At 35.4% G+C, this 27,729-nt stretch overlaps 3 protein-coding genes and 4 long non-coding RNA genes across 7 annotated transcripts; 1 reads left to right on the forward strand and 6 right to left on the reverse strand.

Annotated features, from left to right (window-relative positions):
- Positions 1-954: 954 nt before the first annotated feature.
- LOC124447222 (transcriptional regulator ERG homolog) lies at positions 955-2,304 on the reverse strand. The gene is made up of 2 exons (XM_046998114.1): positions 2,207-2,304; positions 955-1,856 (listed from the first exon to the last, which is right to left on the reverse strand). Exons 1-2 carry the CDS (start codon positions 2,262-2,264, stop codon positions 1,318-1,320), a joined length of 597 nt encoding a protein of 198 aa, XP_046854070.1. The 5' UTR covers positions 2,265-2,304; the 3' UTR covers positions 955-1,317.
- A 771-nt stretch (positions 2,305-3,075) lies between these two features.
- LOC124447224 lies at positions 3,076-3,917 on the reverse strand. Its single transcript, XR_006948659.1, has 2 exons — positions 3,503-3,917; positions 3,076-3,361 (listed from the first exon to the last, which is right to left on the reverse strand). It is a non-coding gene; the product is annotated as an uncharacterized LOC124447224 (long non-coding RNA).
- Positions 3,918-5,588: 1,671 nt separating this feature from the next.
- LOC124447227 lies at positions 5,589-6,909 on the forward strand. Its single transcript, XR_006948662.1, has 2 exons — positions 5,589-5,692; positions 6,376-6,909. It is a non-coding gene; the product is annotated as an uncharacterized LOC124447227 (long non-coding RNA).
- Positions 6,125-7,660, reverse strand: LOC124447226. The gene is made up of 2 exons (XR_006948661.1): positions 7,283-7,660; positions 6,125-6,435 (listed from the first exon to the last, which is right to left on the reverse strand). It is a non-coding gene; the product is annotated as an uncharacterized LOC124447226 (long non-coding RNA).
- Positions 7,661-10,694: 3,034 nt separating this feature from the next.
- Positions 10,695-22,257, reverse strand: LOC124447220 (transforming growth factor beta regulator 1-like). Its single transcript, XM_046998111.1, has 13 exons — positions 21,844-22,257; positions 21,459-21,493; positions 20,893-20,996; positions 19,120-19,190; positions 18,396-18,673; positions 18,205-18,312; positions 18,041-18,096; positions 17,402-17,548; positions 17,063-17,160; positions 16,605-16,753; positions 11,710-11,811; positions 11,352-11,504; positions 10,695-11,027 (listed from the first exon to the last, which is right to left on the reverse strand). Exons 1-13 carry the CDS (start codon positions 21,990-21,992, stop codon positions 10,873-10,875), a joined length of 1,605 nt encoding a protein of 534 aa, XP_046854067.1. The 5' UTR covers positions 21,993-22,257; the 3' UTR covers positions 10,695-10,872.
- Positions 22,258-22,914: 657 nt separating this feature from the next.
- On the reverse strand, positions 22,915-25,390 carry LOC124447221 (monocarboxylate transporter 10-like). Its single transcript, XM_046998112.1, has 3 exons — positions 25,093-25,390; positions 24,639-25,008; positions 22,915-24,035 (listed from the first exon to the last, which is right to left on the reverse strand). Exons 1-3 carry the CDS (start codon positions 25,357-25,359, stop codon positions 23,530-23,532), a joined length of 1,143 nt encoding a protein of 380 aa, XP_046854068.1. The 5' UTR covers positions 25,360-25,390; the 3' UTR covers positions 22,915-23,529.
- A 1,434-nt stretch (positions 25,391-26,824) lies between these two features.
- LOC124447225 lies at positions 26,825-27,728 on the reverse strand. The gene is made up of 3 exons (XR_006948660.1): positions 27,691-27,728; positions 27,038-27,141; positions 26,825-26,974 (listed from the first exon to the last, which is right to left on the reverse strand). It is a non-coding gene; the product is annotated as an uncharacterized LOC124447225 (long non-coding RNA).
- Between the last annotated feature and the right edge of the window lies 1 nt (position 27,729).

The raw sequence follows: 27,729 nt of genomic DNA on the forward strand, positions 1-27,729 counted from the left end.
ATGACCAAATTACCGTCTATTTAAACGATGTTGTATGTAATAAAAAGTTACCTTGACAACTGAAGCAAACCCTCCTTTTTCAACCAAGCATTTGCAACACCTCACATTCATTCCGAACTCTTGAGTTTCTCGCGGAGTAACCGAAAGGAATAGGCATCAAATCAGGATACTCATCTCATCATCACCGCCATTTTGATTTCTCCCTTGATCTTTTTCAACGTCAAGCTTAATGTTATGGCTTAAACCGTGCGACATTGGATTTGGAGAGATAAAAGTACGTCCAAGAAGCTGCTGTGCTAAACATTGGTTAGCGTTCTCCAGATGTGCACATTTATAGTAACAAATGTCATGTGACACGAGCGATTAGCCCATAAGATGAGCCACAAACCTTGGGAAATGAAAATGGCTCCTTATTACATACACCTATATTATAATATTGAACGGGAATATACCATACTACTACTTAATACAGAAAAAATAAGATCTTTATAAAGACACTGAAGTCTAAATTTTCTCTAAAATTTTGCAGGATACTTTATGTGAGGGACACATAACAGTTCAAATGCTCAGCTCCCTAAATTAGAACCAAACCAATCTTACCGAAAAAATTGTCAGAAAATATTCACGAATAGCTTATGAAATTGAAATTCAAGCCCTTTGTAAAGGTATACTCAAGACGCTATATCAATAGTTGCTTAAAATGAAGTTGCTTCGTACTTCAATTAAAAATGATTTAAAGTAAACAATATACTATGTAGGACGTAGTAGCTAACTTTTTATTTTAAACATCTAGCCTTCCCTGAAGATGTTTTGACTCGAGTGCAATTTTTATGGGACACGGCCAAAATTGCAAAACAATAGATTTCAAAATAGCACATTTCTTTTCAAAGTTATTGACAAATAAACCATGTACTTTTTATCGGTGGGGGAATGAGCAAAAATACTGGCCGCTCGTAGAAAAATATGCATTTCTTTGTTCTTCATTATACATTCTGATAAAATAAATAGTACTTGCACTAACTATTTACTGTACATATAACCATCTAAAGACTGGTATAAAATCTTGCTTGCTCATACTTGCTTGGTGCCTTGAACTTGATCAGCAATGGTAGCTAAGGATGACATTCGTCCTTACATACAAAATGAATGGGTAACATAAACCATTTTGCGGATGACGGTGAATTATTTACAAATATAAAGATTTCAATACAAAATAAATTCATTTGCGCTCGTTAGCGTTCATAAATAGCCAGAATCAATGTAAGAAAATGGGCTGAACAAAATCACTGAAGTTTCCGTTGGAATGAATTTCTAGTTTTACGGGTAGTAAGGTAATGCTCTTATAGGTCCACCATACATATGCTGGCCTTGCGAAGTTGGTGCTCTTGCCCAGTATTGGCTTGACCAATATTGGCCAGGACTAGCAGCTCCGGGATAAAAACCTGCCCCAGCAAAACCAGGATAAAAATCTGCGCCGGGAAATTTGTAAACAGCCTGAGCATGCGCTTGAGCGTCGGACGTAATGGGTTGATTAAGCTGAGCGAGCCCATGGAAATCAAATTTATAGGCATATCGTTTTCCATGGATTTTTGACATGATGTTTTTGTCGTAGTAGTAACGTAATGCACGGCTAAGTTTGTCATAGTTCATGTTTGGCTTGTTCTTTCTTTCGCCCCAACGTCTCGCTACTTCATCTGGATCAATCAACTTAAATTCTCCGTTTGTTCCTTCCCATGTGATAAAATGTGAGTTCTTAGCATCCGAAAGAAGCTCAAGAAGAAATTGCCACAATTGTATTTGGCCACTTCCAGCGCTCGTGTCAGCTCTAGTTGCCAGAGAAGTGCCAGTGTAACTACCTAAAATAAGAACTTAAACATTAACATAAAACCGCACATCGCCAACTCGATCACTACAAGCAAAAATACTCTACTAGAATTTTTACGCGTTTAAAAAATCTTTGACCATTTGCATAAAACATGGAGCATTTTATTTTCGATGTAAATACTTAGTTATATTAGGTATTGCTTAAAAATCGTTAATTGAAACTTGGTGCATTGATCTGTGCTGTCCAAAGAGCGTTTGTGACTATTCCATGTATTATTATCAACTTTTCGTGATTCGGACATTTATCGCGAAATATTTAAAACAAAACACAGATAAAGGTTTTATCAAAAAACTTTGAGCCATTTTGTTTGAAGTAAATTACCTTGTAACTGTGGTGAAGCGGTTATACTCCTACTCGGAACTATCGCCATGACTTTCATGTTAGAAACAATTTAGAATAGGGAATGATATGATATCAAAACACGAAAATGAAAAATTCGGTCGTAATTCAAGACGACTTTGGCTGTCGTGTTCATTCCAGTAATTTTGAACTGATTCGTGAACTTTAAATGCGGCGATATATACGTTATTGCCTTTTAATGTTTGATCGAAATATTGACATTCGCGCAAGGTTACTAAAGATTATGAATATTTCTTATATATATTCAGCAATGGAGGAAACCTCGATATACACGTTTTGTTTGAAATTTGTTGTCATATACACCAAACTAATACAAATAGAAAAGAAAATAAGCAAAAATTTTCTAGCCAAGTTTGTAAAAAACTAGAATAGGCCGATTGAAAGTTTTAACATACATAGGTTAAGTCAATTATTACCATAAAAAATGTCAATCTCATATAAATTTAATGAACGCAAAGGTAAAATCACAAAATCACCTTTTGTAAGAAATAACCCCAAGTACATTATGTTGGACCACAAGAAGTACAGGTAAGTGCTATTCATTTTACTAAAATGTCATTGCTAACCAAACAACAATTTTAATGTTTTAAAAGCAAAAATTATAACGTGTCGTATTACTAACACAACTGCTTTGTCAGTAATGGCTTGCCGCTTTTTACATGATTCGATTATATAGTTGTAAGACGTATTTCATTGTCGTTAAAAATGAATTTTCAGCAAGTGACAAGACAACTAATCGAGCCCAGAATAAATTCATCAACTTAAACTATGACAAAATGTGCGACAAGTAAAATTGGTTAGAATTTGCGTCTACCAATACTCTAGTAAGATTGTAGTTTCAAAATTTTTAATTCGTTTTCATTTCTTAGTGATATTAGCTTCGAGATAAAATGTGTAAAATTAGACATTTCTTAAGAGCGATACGAATATCGCATAAAGTTAAATAAGCTAGAATCAAATCATAAAAATGTGTTAGTGATTTCTGTCGGAAAATAATCGACACGCATGATCAAATTCGGGCACAGTAAACGAGAATATACATACATGTGGATAAAGAGATGCATCTGGTACAACTGGAACGCTTTGGGCTTCACTCATATACATGATTGCTTTTTACTGTAAAAAGATACGTTCGTATTACTAAAACGTTAAAAAGCATCAACTCACAATACTTAGAATGCATCCAACAATTGCAAATCACAACATATTAATACTCGACAACGTATTCTTGATGAAATAAGATAGTCAACAACTTACCTTGACTAAATATTCTCAAATGTTTCCCGACGGATAGTTGTATATTTAGATGTGATAAAAAAATGAACTGTTGACTAGATACGACTGACTCCCTTTGGGCACAGCAAGTGATGGAATGTATGAATATAAATGATGATTGAATTCAACGTTCGCGTTGAAAACAGATGAAAATGGTCGACTTGTTCGATAATGGTATTAAATAAGCTTTACTTTACGTCGGGCCTGTAGATGTCGCGTGTTGAGATTTGGTGCCTTCCCGTTTCAAAAATCTGACTTCCTTTGACTATCACTAGCGCTGATATAGTTGAACAAATTTATAAGACTTTCTTACCTGTAAGATAAGATAATTACGAATCGGAAATGGGCGGAACTTGATTGGCATATCATTATTAACTGCCTCGGAGGGTATTGTGTTTTGCGGTGTTTAGCCAATCACAGTCAGCAATCCATCTTTTTTCATATGGAATTATTAATGCACCCCACGCAAGTAGACACACCCATATACGTCAATTGTATGGAATGTGATTGGTCGCTGGCAGTTCACAATGACATTGGCGACAAATGACTGGGGAAGTCGGCCAATCAAAAACTGCCTACAGCTATTGCTCAAAAATAATTTAGCTTTGAAAGAAAAGCAGAGCAAGCGAAATGGTACTCATTTAAATTTTCAATTAAAATGCGCTTGAAAAGGCCGTGTACTTAATACACAATGGAATATAATATACTGCTGGGAATATTGGTTAATATTGTGACATCACGAGATAGTTTGTCGTAGTAAAATCATGACGCAGATTTCGTGCCATTTGGCAACGATGTCATAATGAATTTTGGAATAAGCTACAATCTTCTCGAATTTATCATTGCGTACACAACAGACATTTCTGTTGCAATTTTTTATCAACCAACAAACATTTATATTATCCAAACGTAATGGTGTTCGTGTATGAGTTAAATCATCTCTTAAACTTGTGAAAAGCTTTGAGCAAAAAGAAAGCTTTGTTTACATTGTAAGGGATATAATATTGGTAACTCAACACATCCACTACAAAAAACATAGGTTTACTTTAGACTCACATCAGTAGTCATTAGCATAAGTATACCTAAATTTGAAATTATTGATAACATGGCTATGTTGAATATGACATCTATTACACTACCGAAGATAGTTTTACTGGCATTATATTATGGTTCCTGTCCTGTAAACACATATTTGTTTTGTTAACCGGTTACCTATAGGCTAGGAGACAGAAGCTTTCAGTTATCTACTACACTATAGGTTTTAGCGGGAGTATTTTTGATTGACATGAAGTAATCAAAGGATGGTCCGCGCGGCATGGTCTGAATTAATATAGCGTTTGCATTTTGTTTATCATGTTAAATAGTTTAATCCAATACTTTTCCTGTAAACATTTTTTTATAACATTTTGTTCGACGTAAAAATCAAGCTGGTAAAAGCGACATTAAGCAACATGTTACATGCTGAATGTACTTGAAAAATGCTTGACAATTCTTCCCATCGAGGTTTTGGCTACAGGCCCTAGTGATAGCATAAATTTTCCTATATTAGATTGCTAGTATTATGTTATCCAAACTCATATAATACAAAAAATAGATTTCAGTACAAGAAAGAAAAAAATGTTTCAAATGCAGTTGAGACATAACGAGTAATTTTAACATTCCAGCTTTTCATTGATGAATTTATTGCATTCCTCACAAGGCAAAATTGCTTTCCATGGAGATTTTGTGCCACTAAGTACATTGTTAATCTCCTCTCTCTCAGCTTTTTACAAAATACTATTAGTCTATTACAGGCAAAACGGGTTGAAATTGAATATCATTGAGGCAAAAGATATTTATAATTCTGAAATATGAGTAGATGACTATAAGCCAAGGTCATCGTCAAGGATATTTTTGTTTCAAATTGATGAGAAGATTAGTGTGCCCCCCTCCCAAAAAAAATAGAAACCTATGTTCATCATTTTAATATTCAAAGCGTTTTGGCGTATCTTCTAAATATAGCTGGATTGTATAAACAAAAAAGGTCATCGAAGAAATTGTTGATCTGTGTTTACTAGCAGGTAAACTGGAAATGCTAATAAATAGTGTTGATTAAGTTAACACTTAATTTTGCAACAGCAAAGTACGTTAAAGAGAAAGATGTTTCAGTTTTATAGATCATGTACAGCTAAGGTGAATATGTTATTCTCAAAATACCGATATCATCCATTCTTTTTTTGCTCACAATATAACATTACAATTCACAAATCCTTCATCATATGTGGATGGGGAGGGAGAGGGGTTAATACCATTTTTACCCTGTTCCTTCTCAGTGGTGGCATTTTGATCAGAGATCTAATGACACTCGAATTTACCGCGTGAGTGGGGAATAGGTTGGTAATGGCATGTATTTGTTTATATATTTGACGAAGACCTCTTTCATGTAATTCAGTTAGTTGCCGGAAACATTCGATGTATAATAATCCTTTGGAGGACAAGAAATCAAGAAAATACATATAAATACGTTAAAATCTCATGGTAACTTGCTGGAAATATCGAACAACAAGCAATTAATTTATGCAATGTTGAGTGCCATATTGTTGTCATACATAAACATAATGAAAATGAGATGATAAATCATTATATTCACATAATGAGCCTGTCACATAACTCTTCAAAATATTCTTGATAAACAGACGCGAGAAACCTTGGATGCTGACTTAACTTGTCTAACTGTAGCGCACAGCAAGCAGAGTATAATAATAGTACAATTTTGTATGGCAAAAACGAAATAAGGACAAAATTAATTTTCTTTTGACGTAATTTGAAACAAAGGTAGTCCCTTCTTTCAATAAATGTTATCATTTGTATTGTAGTGCTTTGCCACATCTTCGCGTCAATTCACGCAAGAAACAATGTAATGCTTGGAGATTTATCTAAAGTAAACAAAATGAAGATCGACATATAAACAAAGATATTTGTAAAGTTTCATTAATAAAGTCGTGTTTTTACGTTAGTTTTAATCAAAGGCACAAAAGTGTTGGCGTGCACATGAATCATGAAAATACGAGCAAAAACGTTTGTTCATTCTTATTTATAAATTTAGGTTTCCTTTGATTATATTTTAAAGTAAATTTTCTTCGATATGGTATTGATGGTTAGCATGAAGTTATAGCACCTTGAATTTTACATCCTAAAACAAGTGCTATCTCAGAGTAATAATGAACAAATTAACTCTTTATAAACTATCTTCTCTTATTCCTTTAAAATTTGTGGTCCAATTATGGTCCAATTTTGAAGAGCGGCAAGAACTTTAGAATGCACGAGTAAACTTTGTTCGTAATACATTTACTTTATGTAAACTGTAAAAGATATTTATAGGTATATTATAAATGAATATTCATAATGAAGTATGCAGTATACATAAACTTTTTGAAAAGCCATTTTTCATAAATCCAATCATTGTACCAATCAAAATTATAGAAATTTCTGCAGGAAGTTTTAGAACAGACATTTCTGAACTTCTGTTCATCATCACGTCCTGTTATTTTTTACGTCCTTTTTCGTTCTTTTCAAACGTGAGCAAATTGTTTGTTTCATGTAAGTCCAATACGTGACTTTCTACCAAGGCGCGCCTTTTGTTGTGAATGAGGGGAACAAATGTTCGTAAAATATGGAAATATCAATATTTTGAGTTAATAAACATATGTCTTGGAACATTTATTTTATAAATTAACTTATGTCTTCAAAGGCTTTTATGCGCAAAAACAAGGATTATGTCACCTTTCAGTCATGTCAAAGAGTTGACAGATGTGTAAAAGCACAACACGTAATATAATTAAATGCAGTTCAGTGTTTAACAATGCATGACGGTATACAAAATGGACAAGGAACTTTACATTTTACATTATCTTTCATCTGCAATTATATTGAATAAGTTGTTCGTTGTCCATGATTTCTTAGTAACACCACCTTAAGGCGCGCGTGTTTCAATTGATACCTTGGTCTGAACAAATTCCATCGCATTTAACTGGGCATTTAATCAAAATAAGACTCATCTTGTTTCTAAGTCATTTAAATGCACTATGTCAGGTCGGTTTATCCGAGGTTCTTTCTTCGGGGCGACGTATTGATAGGAAACGTGACAAAAAAAAAGAGAATTCACTTTGCTTATATGTTTTTGTTCATCGTTTGATCTTTGAAGATCACACCGACATGCCCGCTTGACGTCATGAAAGACTAATTTTGCAAAAATGGCAGGTTTCTATAACCATTAACACGTCTACATAGTAAATGGAATGTAGCTACGTTCAATAATACAAAGAGTAGTAACCATTGAGTTCAATGGTACTAACATGAATTTTCATTAAAAATTTACGTAAAGATGACGTACAAATTTGTGGCAATTGCACAATTTTGAACATAATAAAGACAAAAAAACAAAAGCAAATACAAAGTAGTGCTTGTAATATATGAAAATGACCGCAATGACGTCAGATCAGTTACCGCAATGATTTCTTGCCAAAACAACAAATTGTAAATATTTGGTTCGAGAAAAAACATACTCTTCAAAAGCTTTAGTGTACAATCACATATCAAAACCATTGTCAATGGAAGAAAATTCATGTTGACATGAAATAGGAAATAGATGGCATCACCACTCTAGTCTCGACATTTAAACGATAGTATAAGCTTATAACTGAGCTCATAGTTATTGTCTTGTGACGTAAAACGTAAACTAATGATCAATAATATTACTGCTATGTACAAACTAATGTTTTAATATTTCTTTCGCAAATAGACTGTGTCTGTGTAGTGGTATTCCTATGTTATTTCCTAAAAAGGAAGCACCACGTCTGCTCACTCTGAAGCAAACCGATACAGTTAATGTCAGCAAATACCATTTCGATCTGTTATCAAACAGTTCAACGGCTAAGGCTAGCATGATGTTAGTTACAATTAGCTATTTTATCCGAGCAGTGGTAACTAATTATGTTATTAATATTTAACTTTTGCTTGATTTATAATTTTACTAAAGAGTCGTTTTTATTTTCAAGGCGGAAGAGCTTAAATTGAGAAAAAAAAACAAAGAGAGATATATAAATGTTTTTATATGAATAAATTGTCATCAATATCATTTGCGTACAAAATTTTGGACCATTCTTTCTCTCTGGGAAAAATCTGAAAATATCGAAGTCATCTTTGTCACAAGTAATCACGACTACTCAAATGGCTCGCGGTAATTTGTCCCAAAGAAACAGCTTGAATATTCTGTAAATGTTTTCCTGTGGCAGCGAATTGAGTTCGGTATCAACGAAACTGAGGAGCTATTGAAATAGAGATCACCATTAATTTATTGTCTTCAAATATATTTTCAAGACTGCAGTCTTCATAACTGTTAAGGCAGTTAACGATTTTAGTTAGTTTTATTCGGTCGACCTTTTTAGAAATTTCGTCAAAAAACCCAAAAGAAACACGGCTGAAATGTTCCGGCAAAAATTGTTCTGAACTTTTGTCATGAAAAAATCCATTTAATCAAAAAATGAGGACCTCTGAAGATTTACCACAAACTGAAACAAACTCCTCTTTACGTAGGAAATCCGGTTATCTCGAAAAAATGTCGTAGGTCGATCAAGCCTCTTGTCTGGGATGATGTTATCAAGGTGTCAAAGAAGGCGATAACACAATTTACTCTGTTGAAGGATGTCCTGGGTTTGGCACCGTAGTTTTCAAAGGTGACGGAATTCGAAAACATAGAATACAGCATGCAAAAAGATAATGAGCCAATTTTGCGTTGTGTTAATGACAGCTGATAACCAAAGTCTGTTTCTCACTGGGCTTATTTCTTTACTCGATACCATAATAATCTAAATTATAAAATTTACTGTTTCATCCCGTTACTGTTGTGAAGTGAAACTAAAATTTCTAGTAGCTAATCTGTGAGTTATCTGGTCGATACAGCTAAATATTTGTGTGAAGGATGCAAAGAAAAGGAACATGAATCATATGTATATAGATCATTTGAATAAATACTGCACAGTGCACACATACAACTTTTCATATTAAAGGAAAAATAAAGGTGTTGAAGTGCGGATCAAAAAATTAACGAATCTCGCATTTGCAGATTACTTTTCCTTCAGTTGTACACAAAGAGATGCAAAAAGTCAGAAATAATGAATGCAGTCAGTCAAACTCTTAGTTAACTTGAAGTAAATTTAATTCCCCTTGGATTTGTTAAAAATTTGTGAATCAAAATTGCAAAATTGTAAGTTCGTTTAAAGCAACCAGAAATTTTAACTCACTTAAACGTACAAAATAGTTTCAAAAGTTCATTAAGAAAAAAACCTCAATAGCGTGAAAACTTTGGTATGAATGATCTTGCTATAGCCTTATATGCATTCCGTAAACGTTCGAATCTTTCAAAGTAGCTATTTAATCACTGTAAATGAACAACTGCATGCTAATCAACACTCTCAATAACTTGAACCCTCGCTAACTCGAACTAATTTGAGTACAGCTTCTACTCTACAAGTATAGTTGAATTTTGAGGACGAGGAAAGCATTCTCATTGAAGACTTCATGCATGATCAAAGTGAGAGTGAGAAAATTGAGCAGCTAACAAAGTAGGCTAATCACATTACATTTTAAACCTCAGGAAACAAGTCCGATTCAGTATTTTTTTTATAGCTACCTAAAGAGGATGAGTGAAGTTTCACACAATGAAGTAGAAAATTAGATTAAGTCTGTAATTAAAAGCCAGTGCATGTATAGCCGATAAGGTTGATGCTGAAATAAGGGATAAACAATTTGATAGAACTTTTCTATTTTTGTCATAAATAATTGGTTTTTCCTCTTCAGCAACGTGTTCAAACTGACAACTCGGTCGATCCACTTGGCGCATCGACATTGTTTATAAATAATGCAATCTTTGCGATCATACAATAACATGAACAAACTTTTGATTCGTAGTTATACACTTCACATCATTCAAAAACAATTCAGTTCAAAAGCACTGATGCACAAAGTTTGCTTAAAGCCATGTTTTCGTGCCGATGGTGTTGTGTTATCAGTCCTAAGAATCTGTATTATTCCAAACTTTCCTGAAATATTTTGACATCTTCAAAACATTGCTATATTTTAAGTTTTTAACTACATTATGATGGTCCTATGTTTCAGAACAAAATTTCATTACAAATTACACACGTTTTAAATATAAATTTATTTTATTGTTGTGACTGTCGCTTTAAAATGCATGTATTTTTGTTTTTTGGAAACATTTTGATCGCACAAGTTTAAAGACAAATTTACTGCATTTACATATTAATATAGATACAGATGGTGAATAGGATAAAAGCAAACATAAGGTAGAGAAGTTAATCTGTCAATGTATCATCACCGAAATGAAACAACGGAGAAGTTGGAGGAATAAAACATGGTTGAGATGATGTAGATGGCGACATGTTTGAGTTCATTTTTGGTGAAAGTTGCAATGGTAATGAGAGACTGCCTGGAGGCGAGATTGGAGTACCTAAAAAGTTTAAAAATGAGAATATTCGATAACGCAAATCATTAAAATCTTATTTAAAAAGTTGGCCATCGTACCAAATTTTGATTCCTCAAATTACGGTGTAAAATAAAATTATAAAACCTACACATTATATTTATTTAGCTAAGAGTCTTCAACGAGGCAACATATACATGCATAGACTGGCTGCTTGTAGAGCGAAACCAAAATGCTAATCTCATTATATTTTGCATAAACCGACCAGAATTAACAATATCCCATTTTGCAGACAGACACTTTGCATTGTTCGTTCTAGTAACATAACGGAAAGCATACACACAGTCGTACCTAAATCCAAACTTGGATCACCACTTGTTGACTTCAGTTGACAATCAAGTAAATCCGTGTCAAAACCAAGTGAAGGAACGTCTGACAAACTGCTTGCTGTACTTGTGAAAGATAAGTTATGCATTGTTTTCTGCGATTCACTTGAAGGTCTGCCTAAAATAAGGATAAGAAACTTAATGTCGAAACGTTAAACATAAAATCATTCGGTAAAAAGAGAAAAATTGAATGCGTGAGAATTTCCATCATTTACTGATTTAAATGAAAAAAAAAACAAATGAAGAACAAAGAAATGTCTTCGTAAGGATGTTCATAAAAAACTCGAAAGGATGTTAATTGACAACTTGCTTGACAAATTGACCTTTAAATATTTCACCCGAGTCGTAGCAGTCTTTCTCATTTTCTTGTGACTCTTTTAAAGAAACGTCATCATTAGGAACAGGATTTGAGCCAAGTTTACCTATGAAATGTAAGAAAGCACTAAATTATATAATGTTTAAAGCCAGGGGCGTAGCGTGACAATTTGGAGTAGGAAGGAGGAGATGGAAAGGGTAATTTTACCGACAAAGCCAGGGGCGTAGCGTGTGACAGTTTGAAATAGGGGGGAGGGGATGGAAAGGGCAAGCAGACAAACACAAGGTAGCTTCAAACGCATTTGGTGAAATAATTTTTTCAGTTTCTGTAATATCATGCTTAATGAATTGGTTAAATACAAAACTTATTTTAGGAAAATGAGACAACATTCGAAAATCGGTTTATTAGTTCAGGCGTGTAAGATTTTACATCTGGGGATGTAACATTCTACAGCTGGGGGATGTAACATTCTACAGCTGGGGATGTAACATTATACAGCTGGGGATGTAACATTCTACAGCTGGGGGATGTAACATTCTACAGCTGGGGGATGTAACATTATACAGCTGGGGTGTGTAACATTCTACAGCTGGAGGATGTAACATTCTACAGCTGGGGGATGTAACATTATACAGCTGGGGGATGTAACATTCTACATCTGGGGGTGTAACATTCTACAGCTGGGGTGTAACATACTACAGCTGGGGTGTAAGATTCTACATCTGGGGATGTAACATTATACATCTGGGGGATGTAACATTCTACAGCTGGGGATGTAACATTCTACAGCTGGGGGATGTAACATTATACAGCTGGGGATGTAACATTCTACATCTGGGGGTGTAACATTCTACAGCTGGGGATGTAACATTATACAGCTGGGGGTGTAACATTCTACATCTGGGGATGTAACATTCTACATCTGGGGATGTAACATTCTACAGCTGGGGGATGTAACATTATACAGCTGGGGGATGTAACATTATACATCTGGGGGATGTAACATTCTACAGCTGGGGGATGTAACATTATACAGCTGGGGTGTAACATTCTACAGCTGGGATGTAACATTCTACAGCTGGGGATGTAACTACAGCTGGGGTGTGTAACATTCTACAGCTGGAGGATGTAACATTCTACAGCTGGGGGATGTAACATTCTACAGCTGGGGGATGTAACATTATACATCTGGGGTGTAACATTCTACAGCTGGGGTGTGTAACATACTACAGCTGGGGTGTGTAAGATTCTACATCTGGGGGATGTAACATTATACATCTGGGGGTGTAACATTCTACAGCTGGGGATGTAACATTCTACAGCTGGGGATGTAACATATACAGCTGGGGATGTAACATACATCTGGGGATGTAACATTCTACAGCTGGGGATGTAACATTCTACAGCTGGGGTGTAACATTCTACATCTGGGGGTGTAACATTATACATCTGGGGATGTAACATTCATACATCTGGGGGGTGTAACATTCTACATCTGGGGGATGTAACATTATACATCTGGGGGGTGTAACATTCTACAGCTGGGGTGTAACATACTACAGCTGGGGGTGTAACATTCTACAGCTGGGGGTGTAACATTCTACAGCTGGGGTGTAACATTCTACAGCTGGGGGTGTAACATTCTACAGCTGGGATGTAACATTCTACAGCTGGGGTGTAACATTCTACAGCTGGGTGTGTAACATTCTACAGCTGGGGGTGTAACATTCTACAGCTGGGGGTGTAACATTCTACAGCTGGGGTGTAACATACTACAGCTGGGGTGTAACATCTACATCTGGGTGTGTAACATTCTACAGCTGGGGTGTAACATTCTACAGCTGGGTGTAACATTCTACAGCTGGGGTGTAACATTCTACAGCTGGGGGTGTAACATCTACAGCTGGGGTGTAACATTCTACATCTGGGGTGTGTAACATTCTACAGCTGGGGGTGTAACACCACATGTGCAGGATTCTACAGCTGGGGTGTGTAACATTCTACAGCTGGGGGGTAACATCACAGCTGGGGTGTAACATCTCTACATCTGAGGTGTGTAACATTCTACAGCTGGGGTAACATCTCACAGCTGGGGTGTAACATACCACAGCTGGGGTGTAACATTCTACATCTGGGGTGTAAGATTCACAGCTGGGAGTTTAACATTCTACAGCTGGGTGTGTAACATTCTACAGCTGGGTGTGTAACATTCTACAGCTTGTGTAACATTCTACAGCTGGGGGTGTAACATTCTACAGCTGTAACATTCTACAGCTGGGGGTGTAACATCTACAGCTGGGGTGTAACACATACAGCTGGGTGCAACATACCACAGCTGGGGGTGCAACATCTCACATCTGAGGTGTGTAACATCTCACAGCTGGGGGTGTAACATCTCCACAGCTGGGGTGTGTAACATTCTACAGCTGGGGTGTAACATCTCACAGCTGGCAACATTCTACAGCTGGGGTAACATTCTACAGCAGGGGGTGTAACATTCACAGCCGGGGGTGCAACATTCTACAGCTGGGGTGTAACATACCACAGCTGGGTGTAACATTCTACATCTGAGGGGTGTAACATTCACAGCTGGGTGTAAGATCTCACATCTGAGGTGGTAAGATCTACAGCTGGGGTGTAACATCTACAGCTGGGGTGTGTAACATCTACAGCTGGGGTGGGTAACATCTCTACAGCTGGTGGTAATTCTACAGCTGGGTGTGCAACATTACAGCTGGGGTGTGCTAACATCTCACAGCTGGGGGTGTAACATCCTACAGCCAGGTGTAACACTCTGCCAGCCGGGGGTGTAACATACCACAGCTGGGGTGTTTAACATCTACATCTGAGGGGTGTAACATCCACAGCCGGGTGTGTAAGATCTACATCTGAGGTGTAAGATCTCACAGCTGGGTGTAACATTCCACAGCTGGGGTGTGTAACATCTACAGCTGGGGGTGTAACATTATACAGCTGGGGTGTAACATACTACAGCTGGGGTGTAACATTCACATCTGAGGTGTGTAACATCTACAGCTGGGGTGTGTAACATTCTACAGCTGGGGTGTGTAACATTCTACAGCTGGGGTGGCTACAGCTGGTGCAACATTACAGCTGGGGTGTAACTACAGCTGGGGTGTAACATTCTACAGCTGGGGTGTAACATTACAGCTGGGGTGTAACATACTACAGCTGGGGGTGTAACATTCTACATCTGAGGGGTGTAACATTCTACAGCTGGGTGTGTAAGATTCTACATCTGAGGTGTGTAAGATTCTACAGCTGGGGGGTAACATCTACAGCTGGGGTGTAACATTCTACAGCTGGGGTGGTAACATTCTACAGCTGGGTGTAACATTCCACAGCTGGGGTGTGTAACATTCACAGCTGGGTGTGTAACATTCTACAGCTGGGGGTGTAACATCTCACAGCTGGGGGTGTAACATTCTACAGCTGGGGGGTGTAACATACAGCTGGGGTGTGTAACATTCTACATCTGGGGGTGTAACATTCCCACAGCTGGGTGTAAGATCTACATCTGAGGTGTGTAAGATTCTACAGCTGGGGTGTAACATTCACAGCTGGGGGTGTAACATTCTACAGCTGGGGTGTAACATTCTACAGCTGGGTGTGTAACATACACAGCTGGGGTGTAACATTCTACAGCTGGGGTGTGTAACATCTACAGCTGGGTGTAACATTCACAGGGGTGTAACATCTCACAGCTGGGGGTGTAACATTCCACAGCTGGGGGTAACATTCTACAGCTGGGGGTGTAACATTCTACAGCTGGGGTGTAACATCTACAGCTGGGGGTGTAACATACTACAGGGGGTGTGTAACATTCTACATCTGAGGGTGTAACATTCTACAGCTGGGTGTAACATTCTACATCTGGGGTGTGGCTACAGCTGGGGGTGTAACATTATACAGCTGGGGGTGTAACACATACAGCTGGGGTGTGTAACATTCTACATCTGAGGGGTGTAACATCTCACAGCTGGGGGTGTAACATTCTACATCTGAGGTGTGTAAGATTCTACAGCTGGGGGTGTAACATTCTAAGCTGGGTGTAACATTCTACAGCTGGGGGTAAACATTCTACAGCTGGGGTGTAACATTCTCACAGCTGGGGGTGTAACATTCTACATCTGGGGGTGTAACATTCTACAGCTGGGGTGTAACATTCTACATCTGAGGTGTGTAAGATTCTACAGCTGGGGTGTAACATTATACAGCTGGGGTGTAACATTCTACATCTGGGGTGTGTAACATTCTACAGCTGGGGTGTGTAACATTATACAGCTGGGGTGTAACATTCTACAGCTGGGGTGTAACATTCTACATCTGGGGTGTGTAAGATTCTACAGCCGGGGGGGTGTAACATTCTACATCTGGGGTGTGTAACATTATACAGCTGGGGTGTAACATTATACAGCTGGGGAGTGTAACATTCTACATCTGGGGGTGTAACATTCCCCGTATGCTACACCTCTGTTTAAAGCTGTTTCATAACAAACTAATGGAAGAAACACGAATATCAATCATGTAAATAAAAACTTTAAGCCCTCTGTGTAGTGCTTTCGTCAGCCTGGAAAAAATACGTTTGAGAGACGATAGCAGGAAACTAGGCAAATGTTCCGTCTACAGAAAATGATGAACGATTATGCATTTTGCGCCATCTCATTCCTAACTAAAAGATATAACGTGAAATGAGAATAAAAGGTTCTAACTTTAAAGAAACTGTCAATTCTCATCAAACAACTATTATTTCCAGAAGAGTTTACAAACGATCATCTGCTGCATAAAATGGGAGGAGATTTTATAACAAGATGAACGAGGTTTGCATTGAAACGAAAAACTGGACACTTCAAAGGATTAAAGGAAAAATAACCATAAATAATAATTTCGTTTTAGGAAGCTCAAATTTCACCCACTGATACTTGGAACATTTTCTAGCATTTGGAAGGCTTTGTAAAAGGTACTGGATTGTTGGATGAGAAAATCCAAAGAATTCCGGACCTGATCCTGTATTTGTTGCTTCCTTGCCTCTAAAATAATCCAAAATAAACCTTAAAAAATCAATGACATACAATTTAAACAAGCAAGGAGGAGACCATCTTTTTAAATTACATGGTGGGAACATGAATAGTTAACTTGCATTTCTATCAGGACATCATTGCGCTCTACCATAGTTTGGGGTTGTTTTTTTTAAACACGGCAAAATATAACTCCTAAATAATGGAAACAACGAAAGGAGAAACACTTTTAGAATATTGCATCGGTGTTTTCCATTGTTAGGAGTTGTTCATCTTTGAAAGATCATCTTTATCCTCTCATAAAGTTGATGATTTAATAACCTGGCTTTATTGATTGCCTTCAGGATAACACAATGACAAGCTGTTGCTGAGGAGGCTTCGATTGAATTTTCAGAATCATCTTCAGGTGACATGACAAACTAAATAAAAATTAAAACCAAACATATTCCTGTGCCTAGTAAAACATGAATATATCATCGTTAGTTCAAGTTTAAGAGTCCTTGTCATAGTTTCCTGATTAAAGCATTTACTGGGGCGATCGCAATAAATCAGTGAATCACAAAAATTCCACAAATCATAATAGCTTAAATCTATTTTCGTAGTGCAATTAAAATTTACCACTATCAAGAGGACATACGTAATACGGAAAAAAAAACGTACGGTAGGACCATAACCACCATCTAAGATTTTGCAGGTATAAATACATTTCGTATCAGGTGTCTTCATACTTGGGTAGTAACGTGAGCTACAAAATCCAACTGGCCAGATGTATCTTTCGGAGTGAAAACCTGGACGATCCCACACAATCTATGACGTAAATAATACTTCATCAAATGTTAGAGTTGTGAGGTAAACCGCAAAAATCGGTTTTATTTTTGTTCCTTTTTAGTTTTACAACGAAAACTCTATAGGCCAAAAAACTGATAATTTCGCTTTTATTTTTCTGTTAATTTCAGAAAACGCCTACCTTATTGCAGGCGTAAACGTTTAAAAATAAAAAAATGTCGAGAAAGGCTATTTTCAGATAGGGGGGGGGCGCTTAGTTTCAGAAGGCGCTCAGTTTCGAGTAGTATGTGTCTAAAGTTGTGTAAGTTTACAGTACTTGACACAAATGAACATTTAATTTGGATAAACATAAATTTGATAAAGCTCTTAAAGCTCTATAAAAAGGGCGGTTACGTACTTTCAAAAGGGTGGTTGCTTTCGCGATTCTTCAGTAAATGTTAAAAAGAGGGACTATTTTCAAGGGGTGTAGGCAACTTTCGAGACTCTACGGTATCATAACACAATTAAACATACATCACCCAAACTGTGAACAGTCAATCCACCAAGTACAATGGGAAACACTGGTTTGCCTATAAATAATCACAACAACATCAATAATTAAAATTAATAAAAACAAAATAATTAAATTGAACGACCTATTGAAAAAAATACATCAGATGATAGCTTTTTTTTTATACCTTTAGCATCAACTGGTATTGGCTGAACTTTCCTTTTCATTGCTGTTCCAGGCTTCTTTCGTTTAGGTTTGACAGGGGGTTCACCTTTAATATCCTGGTTACGAGAAACTGCAAAATAAATTAAATATAAATTCCTTCCAAGCAAGTTTATAATTGAGAGATTAAAGATGAATTCAAAATTTAAAACTTACCTTCCGAAATGCTAGAATCTTCAACATTTTCTTTTGTTACAAATGCTTTTTCATTGTCTTTTTTCGATTTTTGGTTGGCAGCAGTCTTTTTTATACGCAATTTGATTGGTTTAGTTTTAGCTGTTTGTGTTATAACTGGGGCTAATTCTTTATCAGCTTCAGGAGCAGGAAAATGTTCCGAAACATCGGGAACAGGGTGCGGTGTAATGATACAAGGTGGAGGCTGAACCTGTTCATTTAGCATTGTGTTATAGTCAAGTAATTTTTTTAAAAGAAATCTGAAATAAAGATAATGTATAATGATAGATATTATGAACAAAAGTATTATGAAATAGTTTGATGAAATGCAATTGTTACAGAGTAGGACATTAGATTTACAAGTGAATGACTTTTAAAAAATTAATTTTATTCCACTATACAGATTACCGTTATTACATTGGACTTCATACGTAGGACGTATAATTATACAATATTAGATTACATGTTTGTAAATGTAGATCGTCCAGGTTGGTAAAGTCCTGGGAAGGACTGTTTTTGTTATTGTTGAGTGACGTTTCGACAACCTTAGCCAACAACAACAAAAACAGTCCTTCTCAGGACTATACCAACCTGGACGATCTACATTTACAAACATGTAACGATACTCCCAGGTTCAAACCATTTACTTTAATAGTAGATTACCATTGCAAGATTGATACCGCACATACGTACAGCATTGAATTACCTTCGTTCAAGTTTAACTTGTTGAAACTTTGCATCTGTTTGTACTATTTCATCAGCAATGGCAGCATTTTCCTGAAAATCGAGGAAAACTGTGAAGACAATTGTGCTTAAATAAAATCATCGAAAAGTTGACAAGCAAAATTTAGTTCATGTCACAAAACCGTTTTTTACAAAACTTGTTTAATTTTACAAAAGCGTTTTTGTTTGCACATTGAGTAAGCTCTGTAAGACAGTAAAGTCAAAATACAGGTGCCCTCACATGTTATTGTACACCAAGTCTATAATGTTTTATGATTGCTTTGGACCTATAACTATAACTAATTCTTGTATAGATTTCAAATGACATGTTTCCGTATCCATAAGTTATGCTTCAAAACGAGCAACATAAGATATAACTGCGTTCATTTATGCAAATTGCACACTATCATCAATAGAACGATACATAACAATTCTTTTTCAAATGATCAATTCTTGTTTAGACTTTCTGTAGCTTGAACAACGGTTTCTATATGATTGGTCACTGACCCCAGACCAGAGTTGTTTCAAATATGTTCAATTTTGTCGAAAGCATTAGAGTGTAAACGTATCTCCAATATGTCGTGTTCTATTGCTAATCAATTATCCTCCGAAGCATTTTGTACTTTTAAAGTGAGCGACAATTGGTGACGTAGAATGCGGTAATGGGCGCGGTTTGTGCCAATTTTTTTTCAACCATATTTCTTTATTGCAACACCAATGACATAACCCCAAATCATGATACTTCCTCCTCCGTGTTTGACAGTTGTTTTGACAGTTCTTGTCGCCAACGCAGATGCACTGTGCACATTTATCATATTTACAGAAATTAGATTAAACAGACATTTAACTGAACACCATAATACATAATTACAACCAATGATAAGTTGAGAAAGAAAGCTCGGTCTGGTAGTGGAGGTTTTTTATCATGTTGTTTCGTTCGTGAATATGTACGTAGGTTCATTCTCCACATTTCTTTCTACTTCACCTAAGGTTTATTACAGTCATAAGACTTATTTTGAAGAACACAAAAATTTATCATTGCACAGTTTTATTTCCTTCAGGTTAACCAAAAAGCTTGCCATTTTTTTTTCGTCTTTCAAACGCTTTTTCCTAACATTCGTAGTTATGATAGGATGTACTATTGTAAAATGTGGAAATTTTGCAAGACTAAAGCTGTTCATTCTGGCAAATTTTCATATGAATCACTAAGCATTGTTCTTGCAACACAGCACTGCCATATTTGCCCATTTATCTAGTCAGACACAGAAGCCATTCTAATTCAGCAAAGCAATATTGTGGACCATAACCCCTAACAATAACATTAATACAAACCAAGGTGGCTGAAACTTGTCAAGGCTCCAGTATGTAATTTGAAAAAATAAACACAGCTATCTCATGTAGAACATAAATGCTGTTTCAGAACATAATCTTATCAATTGAGAAACATGTCATTTAAAATTCTACATTGTAATATATTATTTTCATCAAAACTTTCATCAAACAACACTAAATTTATGACGTGTTGAATAAACACATAAATACAGACAGCAGTAACACTAACATATGTCCAATTAAAGTTGCATTTTCAACAGTTGATAAAGACTAATTTTTTTTTTAATTGTTTTATAATACCTAGTCCAATTATACTTTGTTCTTGTACCACATAAATGCAAATGGGAAAATTAAAAAAAGTTTCTACATTCTATTTTTGTAGAATGACATAAAAAATAAGGTAAAATAAAGAAATAATACTTACAAAAATTATTCTTTTTGCAAGTTTCCTTAATCGTTGGTACTTTTTCTTGTACTTTTTTTGATTTATTTGCTTTGTGTGAAAGCATGGATTTATTGACATCTTCTAAAAAACAGAAGATATTTATTGATTACAATAGCAAGTGACTTACCAGGCAGAAAACGGATTCATGTTAAAAAAAATTGCACAACATAAACTCCAAGTACAGCCATTGAGCAAGAAATTATAATTTATTGAATGCAACTTTTTGTCTTTACACAAGACATCATCAGACTAACAATTAAAATGGTCAAGATGAACTTTTATACATATATTAAAATCTTTATATAGTCCCATTTTAATTATTAGTCTGATGATGTCTTGAGTAAAAATGAAACATTGCACTCAATAAATTATAATTTCTTGATAATAACTGCCATTTTCCTTGGGTGAACACATTGTAACTTTTAATCTCTACAATGCTAAAACTGCAAATTAATATATTTATTTTCTTATGGCTTGTTTAATAGATATAATATGATCATGTCATTGATAAAAAAGTGTGAAAACATCATCTACTTTATAATACCTTTTGGCTTGGGTTACAGTTCTTTTCTTCTGATTTCTAAATTATTGAATTATTTCTAAATTTATTACCAAAGAAATTCATTTTTTTTTCTAGAAAGTGAAAATTTGCACAGCAGCTATAAGAGTAGAACTTGGGCTAGTTATCCTAACAGGTTAATTTACTATAGTGTTCAATATTCAAGCAGTAGCTACCTTACATATTTAGAAAGCACTAGTGAAGAAACAAAAGCAAAGAGACTTTATAGAATCGTACTGAAATCCATAAATAGTGCATTTCATTTAGCTTTAAATATAAATCTAAGGAAATCTGCCAATTAATATTAACCATGAACAATTCCTTCAATTAACATCATATTTACCGTAAGATATTCGACATCAGTTACTTACGCGTAAGACATTTTATGTTCAAAAATTCCAGGTGGATCCATTTCTCTAGCATCATCACTATTTACATTTGCAAGACATGGAAACAAATCGTGAGAGCTTAATTCAATACCATTTGATATTTCTGAAGGAGATCTATCATTGGCACTCATTCTTTGACGTTATATTTTAAATCAATGGTTTCAAATAAAAAAATTCGTTCTTGACATCTGAACAAAAATAATTTCGTTGCACCTTCTGAACCTGAACTGCTGAAGTTGAATACTAAAGTACTAAACTGCTAACATCCATGATATCACCCGATTAGCTCAATATTGCCTGAACTTTGACGAAATCACGTATTAATAGGCGGCGTTTGTTCGGCCTACTGAATGTTCATTGTCCATAGGTCTTAGTGAAAAAGCCATTGTTTCTATAGGATTACCATGTCCATGCCTTAGAGAAATCTATTATACCATAAAGCAACAACCTGAGTAACTTTCTTAGCTAGTACGTCGTAAATGTACTAATACAAGTAATACGACTATTATCAACGAGATTTGATGACTCCGAAGATCTATAAATTAACGGAATGAAAATGAAATAAAGTCAAATAATTTGAATCAGTTGTACGTTCTGGGACAAACTTTAGTAGTGTCTGCAATTGATAGAAAAAAACCAACAATTTTAGACTAAAGGACTAAACTGATCTTTTCTTTCTCTATCGCTTTCTGGATCATTTCACAAGATGTAGGGTCATACACCGCCCCCCACACACTTATGTTTGGTCGTTCATTAGTGAATGTCGTATTAAAAATTTCCAAAGAAACAATTGATACTGCAGTTTTTTACGATTAATAACAGGATCAGAACATTGTAATCCGAAACTTTTTTTATCAAATTAAATACGATAAATTATTCAAATTGTCATGTCGCCTTTTCTATGTGTCAAAAAGTAGAAATTTCAATAAATATTGGAAATTATCAAAGTATTGTTTGCAATAACTTTATTGGGTTACAAAGTTCGGATCTGATAAAATAAACAAACGCCATCCCTCGATAACCATCACACACATGAAACATGTCTTTCAAAAGTAAAATCAGCAAGAAACTAACTTTAATAATCTCTATTGATCTCTATTAATTATAAATAAATCCCAACCCAACGAAAATATGCTTCAATCACTACATATTTCCAAATGCTATGCTATAAAATTAAGATAACACTCTAATTTTTGAGAACAGGGTTCTGTACTCTTTCCATAGACTATCTTCGTTCTTTAATTGTTTTCTTTTCCATCAACGTGACAGTTCCACAGATGGACAACGTAGATTATGAACTTCAAGTAGTAAAATCATGTAGCTCATATAGACTTCCAATCGTTTTATTCCTGGACAACCACGAATATTGCAACAGTTTATAATGTCCATTGTCATCCATGTTCAATATTTAAAATCAACATAATTTATTTGTTATTTTTTCATGTTTCTAAACAATGCATTGCACAACATTGCATGACTTGGTTCATGACTCTAGTCTATTTTTTTTGTCTTTTTCAATAACGAGTTGAAGTAATGTCGCACTTTAATGTCGAGGTAATACGACCAACAATAACACCAAAATAGAAAACGACAGCTCGCACAACAACACAAACTAGCTACAATGCTCACTGTGCTACTCTAATGAAGATGTGCATTTCTATTTGACAGTTATACCGTGGTCATGCGTTCAACTACAAGAAAATTTGGAGTTGATTTTGTTCGATGCACAACATCAGAAGGTAATATGCGCGGATCAACTCCAACTACGGCACAACTAACTTCCAGCCTACTAGCTCTTAATGATGGCTCCCTTGAATGAATTGATAGCATACTCTTTGGAGATGATTTAATAGAGTTGCAAGAACGAACAGATAGGAAACTTCCTTGTGCTGCCAACGGTGGAGGGGAAAGTAATGAAGAATCGGTTGAATTTGGATCACTAACATCTTCAGTTTTTATGACAGGTAAACCACCAAATGATAATCGTTTCTCGTTAAGACTATCATCTTCAGCAATTTCCTCGATACCTACATCAAATGCCATTCTATTTCGCATGCGCACGTCACGTGGCACAAGGCATGGAACAAGAAACAGGAGAAGGGAAGCCAAAATTGCACTGGAACCAGCAGTGTAAAACGCTAAGTCGTAGGAGCCAGATTTATCAACTAACCAGGCTAAAAGTGAAATGTCTGTTTAGAATACGGCAAACGTAACTAGGACAAAATCATACAAAATCTTAAGTATATTTCAAATAAATTTTAGATTAAATTAATTTAACAAATTATTTTGGTCTTTCAAAATAACAGCGAAGTAAAAATGTTTCCTTAATAGTCACCAAGGGCATAATTCGTTTACACGAGTCACGAGCAATACATGGGGTTACTACTACCAGGCAAGATCATCATTGATTAGAAATCCATAATAAAAAAATTTCGTTCGTACCGAAAATGACGCTTAATACGATTTTCCAGGTTAACTCAACCAGTGTCGGACACTAAGAGGAGCCAGGGGTTCCCCAATAATTTTGTAAGATTAAAAATCTCGCGCCAAATCCCTCAAATCCGAACTACATAACATAACAGTGATTTTAAATGACTTTTTGATGGACTTGTGTACTGTACACGTACCAGCAGACGCATTAAATCTTCTTGTGTCTGTAGGATTATGTGTACGTAGGAATGCTTAAATTAAATTTCTGGCGATCAAATTTTAAAAGTAGACTTATAGGCCTTGGAGCTCATAGACACTTTGACTTCGAACGAAAAAAAATTACTTACCAGCAAATGGCGTCCCGACAAACGTCGTAATGGCCATAAAGAAAAATTTTACTCCCATTCCAGTTGAGACTTTATCTATACCAACAACATCACTCACAACAATAGCTAACAAAACGACAAAACAACCATCAAATAAACCAAAACCCGCCATATATAAAGATAAGCCAGTGAAGTTTTTAAGTTGTGGAACTATAAACTGAAGACCACCCATAAAAAAGAATGACATCTGATAGAGGTAAAGACGATTCACGCGAGGAAAATCTGATATTTTGCCAAAAAAAAGACGTCCAATTGTAGAGCCAACCGACATAATTCCAACGAGATTGGAAGACTTATATTCTTCTACATTCAAAACTTTAGCGTAGCCAGGCTATAATGACACAATGTAAAAGAAAATTAAACTGATATGTAATTCTGAGTATTTTGCAAAGTTAAACTTTCAAAGGACACTTACCAGATGTACAAATGGTATAAAATATCCCATCATAAAAGTACTCACGGCTATGCAAAGTACTAAGAACGCAGGATTCTTCAACACAGAAAAGTCAACAATTTTTCTTTTTGGTTGAGGTATGTCAACGTCTTTTTCATTGTTCATTTTGCTTTGTGGTAGACGATAAGCTAAAGAAGCCAAAGTGGGGACAAAAAGCATACCAGCTAGTATACGTAAAGTATTCCTCCATCCTGTAGCTGAAAGAATTACTTGTAATAATGGTCCCATAGCGATCGTTTCCCACTACCACTTACCTCTTTGCGGCGTTTATTGAAGATCAAATTTCACATAAACTTTACTAAAGAACTATCATAAATTTTTACAGTATGTTTTCAATACATTAATCTTTTCGTAGTTTTAATCGTCAATTAATTGAACCTCGTCTGAAAAGTTCGTTCTATACAATTTTCTTATCTCCTCATGCTTCAGAAGATTGTGACAACTTTTTCAAATACTTTCTCAAACAGCACAAATTCATCTGTTGATCACTCTTCAATTAGTACTACGATTTTTTGCCTTTCTTCTGTTACCGTTTTCCATAACGTGGTTTACGTCATCGGAGCTTGCATTCGAGTCCCTTTGTTTACCAACACGTTTTTCCCTTAAAACTGAGATTTTGTTTCCTGAGTTATTTTTTCAGAACGATTGTCTGATTTTTGAACCTCTATTTTTTCTGATTTTATTTTCCTTTACTACCAGTTTCTTCTTTTGAAACATTCACATCAACAGATTGTTCTTCAGATCGCTTTATTTTACTGATAATTTTCACGTTATCGTCCTCACTTTCCTCTTCATCTTCCTCACTTTCTTCTTCTTCATCTTCCTCGTTTTCTTTTATCTTCAGAACATTTAGTTGTATCGACTGATTTTTGAGCAACGTAGAGAATACGACTTTCCACCTGAATCTGATTTCTTAGTTATTTCTGAGTTATTTTCGATGGATCTTTCCTTAGTTTGACCAGTGAGAATATTTCGTCTCTCTTATCGTTGGTGCGCCAACAACATTACGAAGCTTTTTGTCTTTAAAAAGTGATTTACTGTCCTTGTTTGCCTCCAGCATATTCATTACTCGATCACAGAATTTGATGATAGACAAAATGGGCGATGGATCACAACAAAAACATTTCCATTTCTCATCTTCGTCGGCATCCAATAGTTCTTGCAGCTTTGATTTCCTAAATTTCGCCTTATGCATTTTTTACAAAAGCTTTCTCACAAAAATCACAACATATCAGTTTCCACCATCAGCACACCATGCTTAAAACTCCTTCAACACCATTTCATCTTTGGTGAATTTACACTACTGTAGAACTTAAAGCATTTCTATATAAAAAGTATATATAAAAGGACAAAAGATCAAGACTAACGATTGTATTCATCAAGGATAGTTTAAATGAGTTTCATTTGCTTACCTTACATATTAAAGTATTAAGACTGGGATGTCTGCAAAATTTACCCTTCTTGACCTCAATATTTTTATTGCAGGCTGTGCAACGAACATTTTTGAGATCTATATCAGAAAAACAAGTAGCACATAATTCATATTGAAATTGACTCTGAAATTAATTGTTTCATTAGTAATGAACAGTTAGAAAATACATTTTGAAAGAATAGAATCTTATTAAATATGAAATCCTTACCATTAGTTGGGCGAGATTTCTTCTTTTCAAATTCATTTTGAATTTTGTTTTCCTTTTTGTCTGTTAAGTTCTCAAAATCATCTTCAGAATCAAGTACTTTAACAATGGTGAAACTACTTTGTATTCATCATCACATTAGTTCTTCACCTGGGTTGTGGCATTGATTGAAGTGTTGTGGGTAATTTTGGCTGTTTTTCTGGTTTCTGATAAAAATAACAGCACTTGTCTCAGTCTCTTCATAAAACTTTCTTAAATCAAAAACAAACTACCTTTTGCTCTTCCTTTCAGAACCTAAATCTAGATGTTCTTCTGCAGTACTCTCAACAAGGACTTCATTTTCCTTGTTGCAATCCAACAAAGATTGATCATTCTAAAAGTCAGATTAAGAAATCTCCTTAATAGCTATACAATTTAGTATATTCAGCTTCAGCCATTTACAAATTTTTTCAGAAACTTTGTAAGCATTTGATGTTAAAAACTTACACCATGATTGAAGATAATTTTTCAAACAAAAAGTCACAATATTTTTTAAAACATCAAACAAATTTTCAGTAAAACTTAATATTCATTCATAAATTGAACTATCTTCCTTATATGTCACATAGCCCCTTTGTATTGTTAAGATTTATACCTGACAGCAAAGTTGGACAGTTTTTCCTTTGAAAATTACACTAAGCTTGGATGGGGGAAGCTACTACGAAGCTGGAAAATCCACTTGACATTATCATTTTTCTAATATCTTACCAAATGGAAACGCCATGTGGTAAAAGACCAACAGACTCAGATCTTCCAATTAATTTGGGGGCTTAGTTTATATAGCTTATATTGAGATTCTGAGAACATAATGCAGGTTACCCATTGTACTCATTCCATTAGGTGCATGAAAATTATGCTGTCTACTTTTAGCGAGTTCAGTTACCTTCCATTGAGGTAATGTTTAGCAATGTTGACAACAGCA

This window comes from Xenia sp. Carnegie-2017, unplaced genomic scaffold (genome assembly GCF_021976095.1).
Source record: "Xenia sp. Carnegie-2017 unplaced genomic scaffold, XeniaSp_v1 HiC_scaffold_22, whole genome shotgun sequence".
Classification (NCBI taxonomy): Eukaryota; Metazoa; Cnidaria; class Anthozoa; order Malacalcyonacea; family Xeniidae; genus Xenia; species Xenia sp. Carnegie-2017.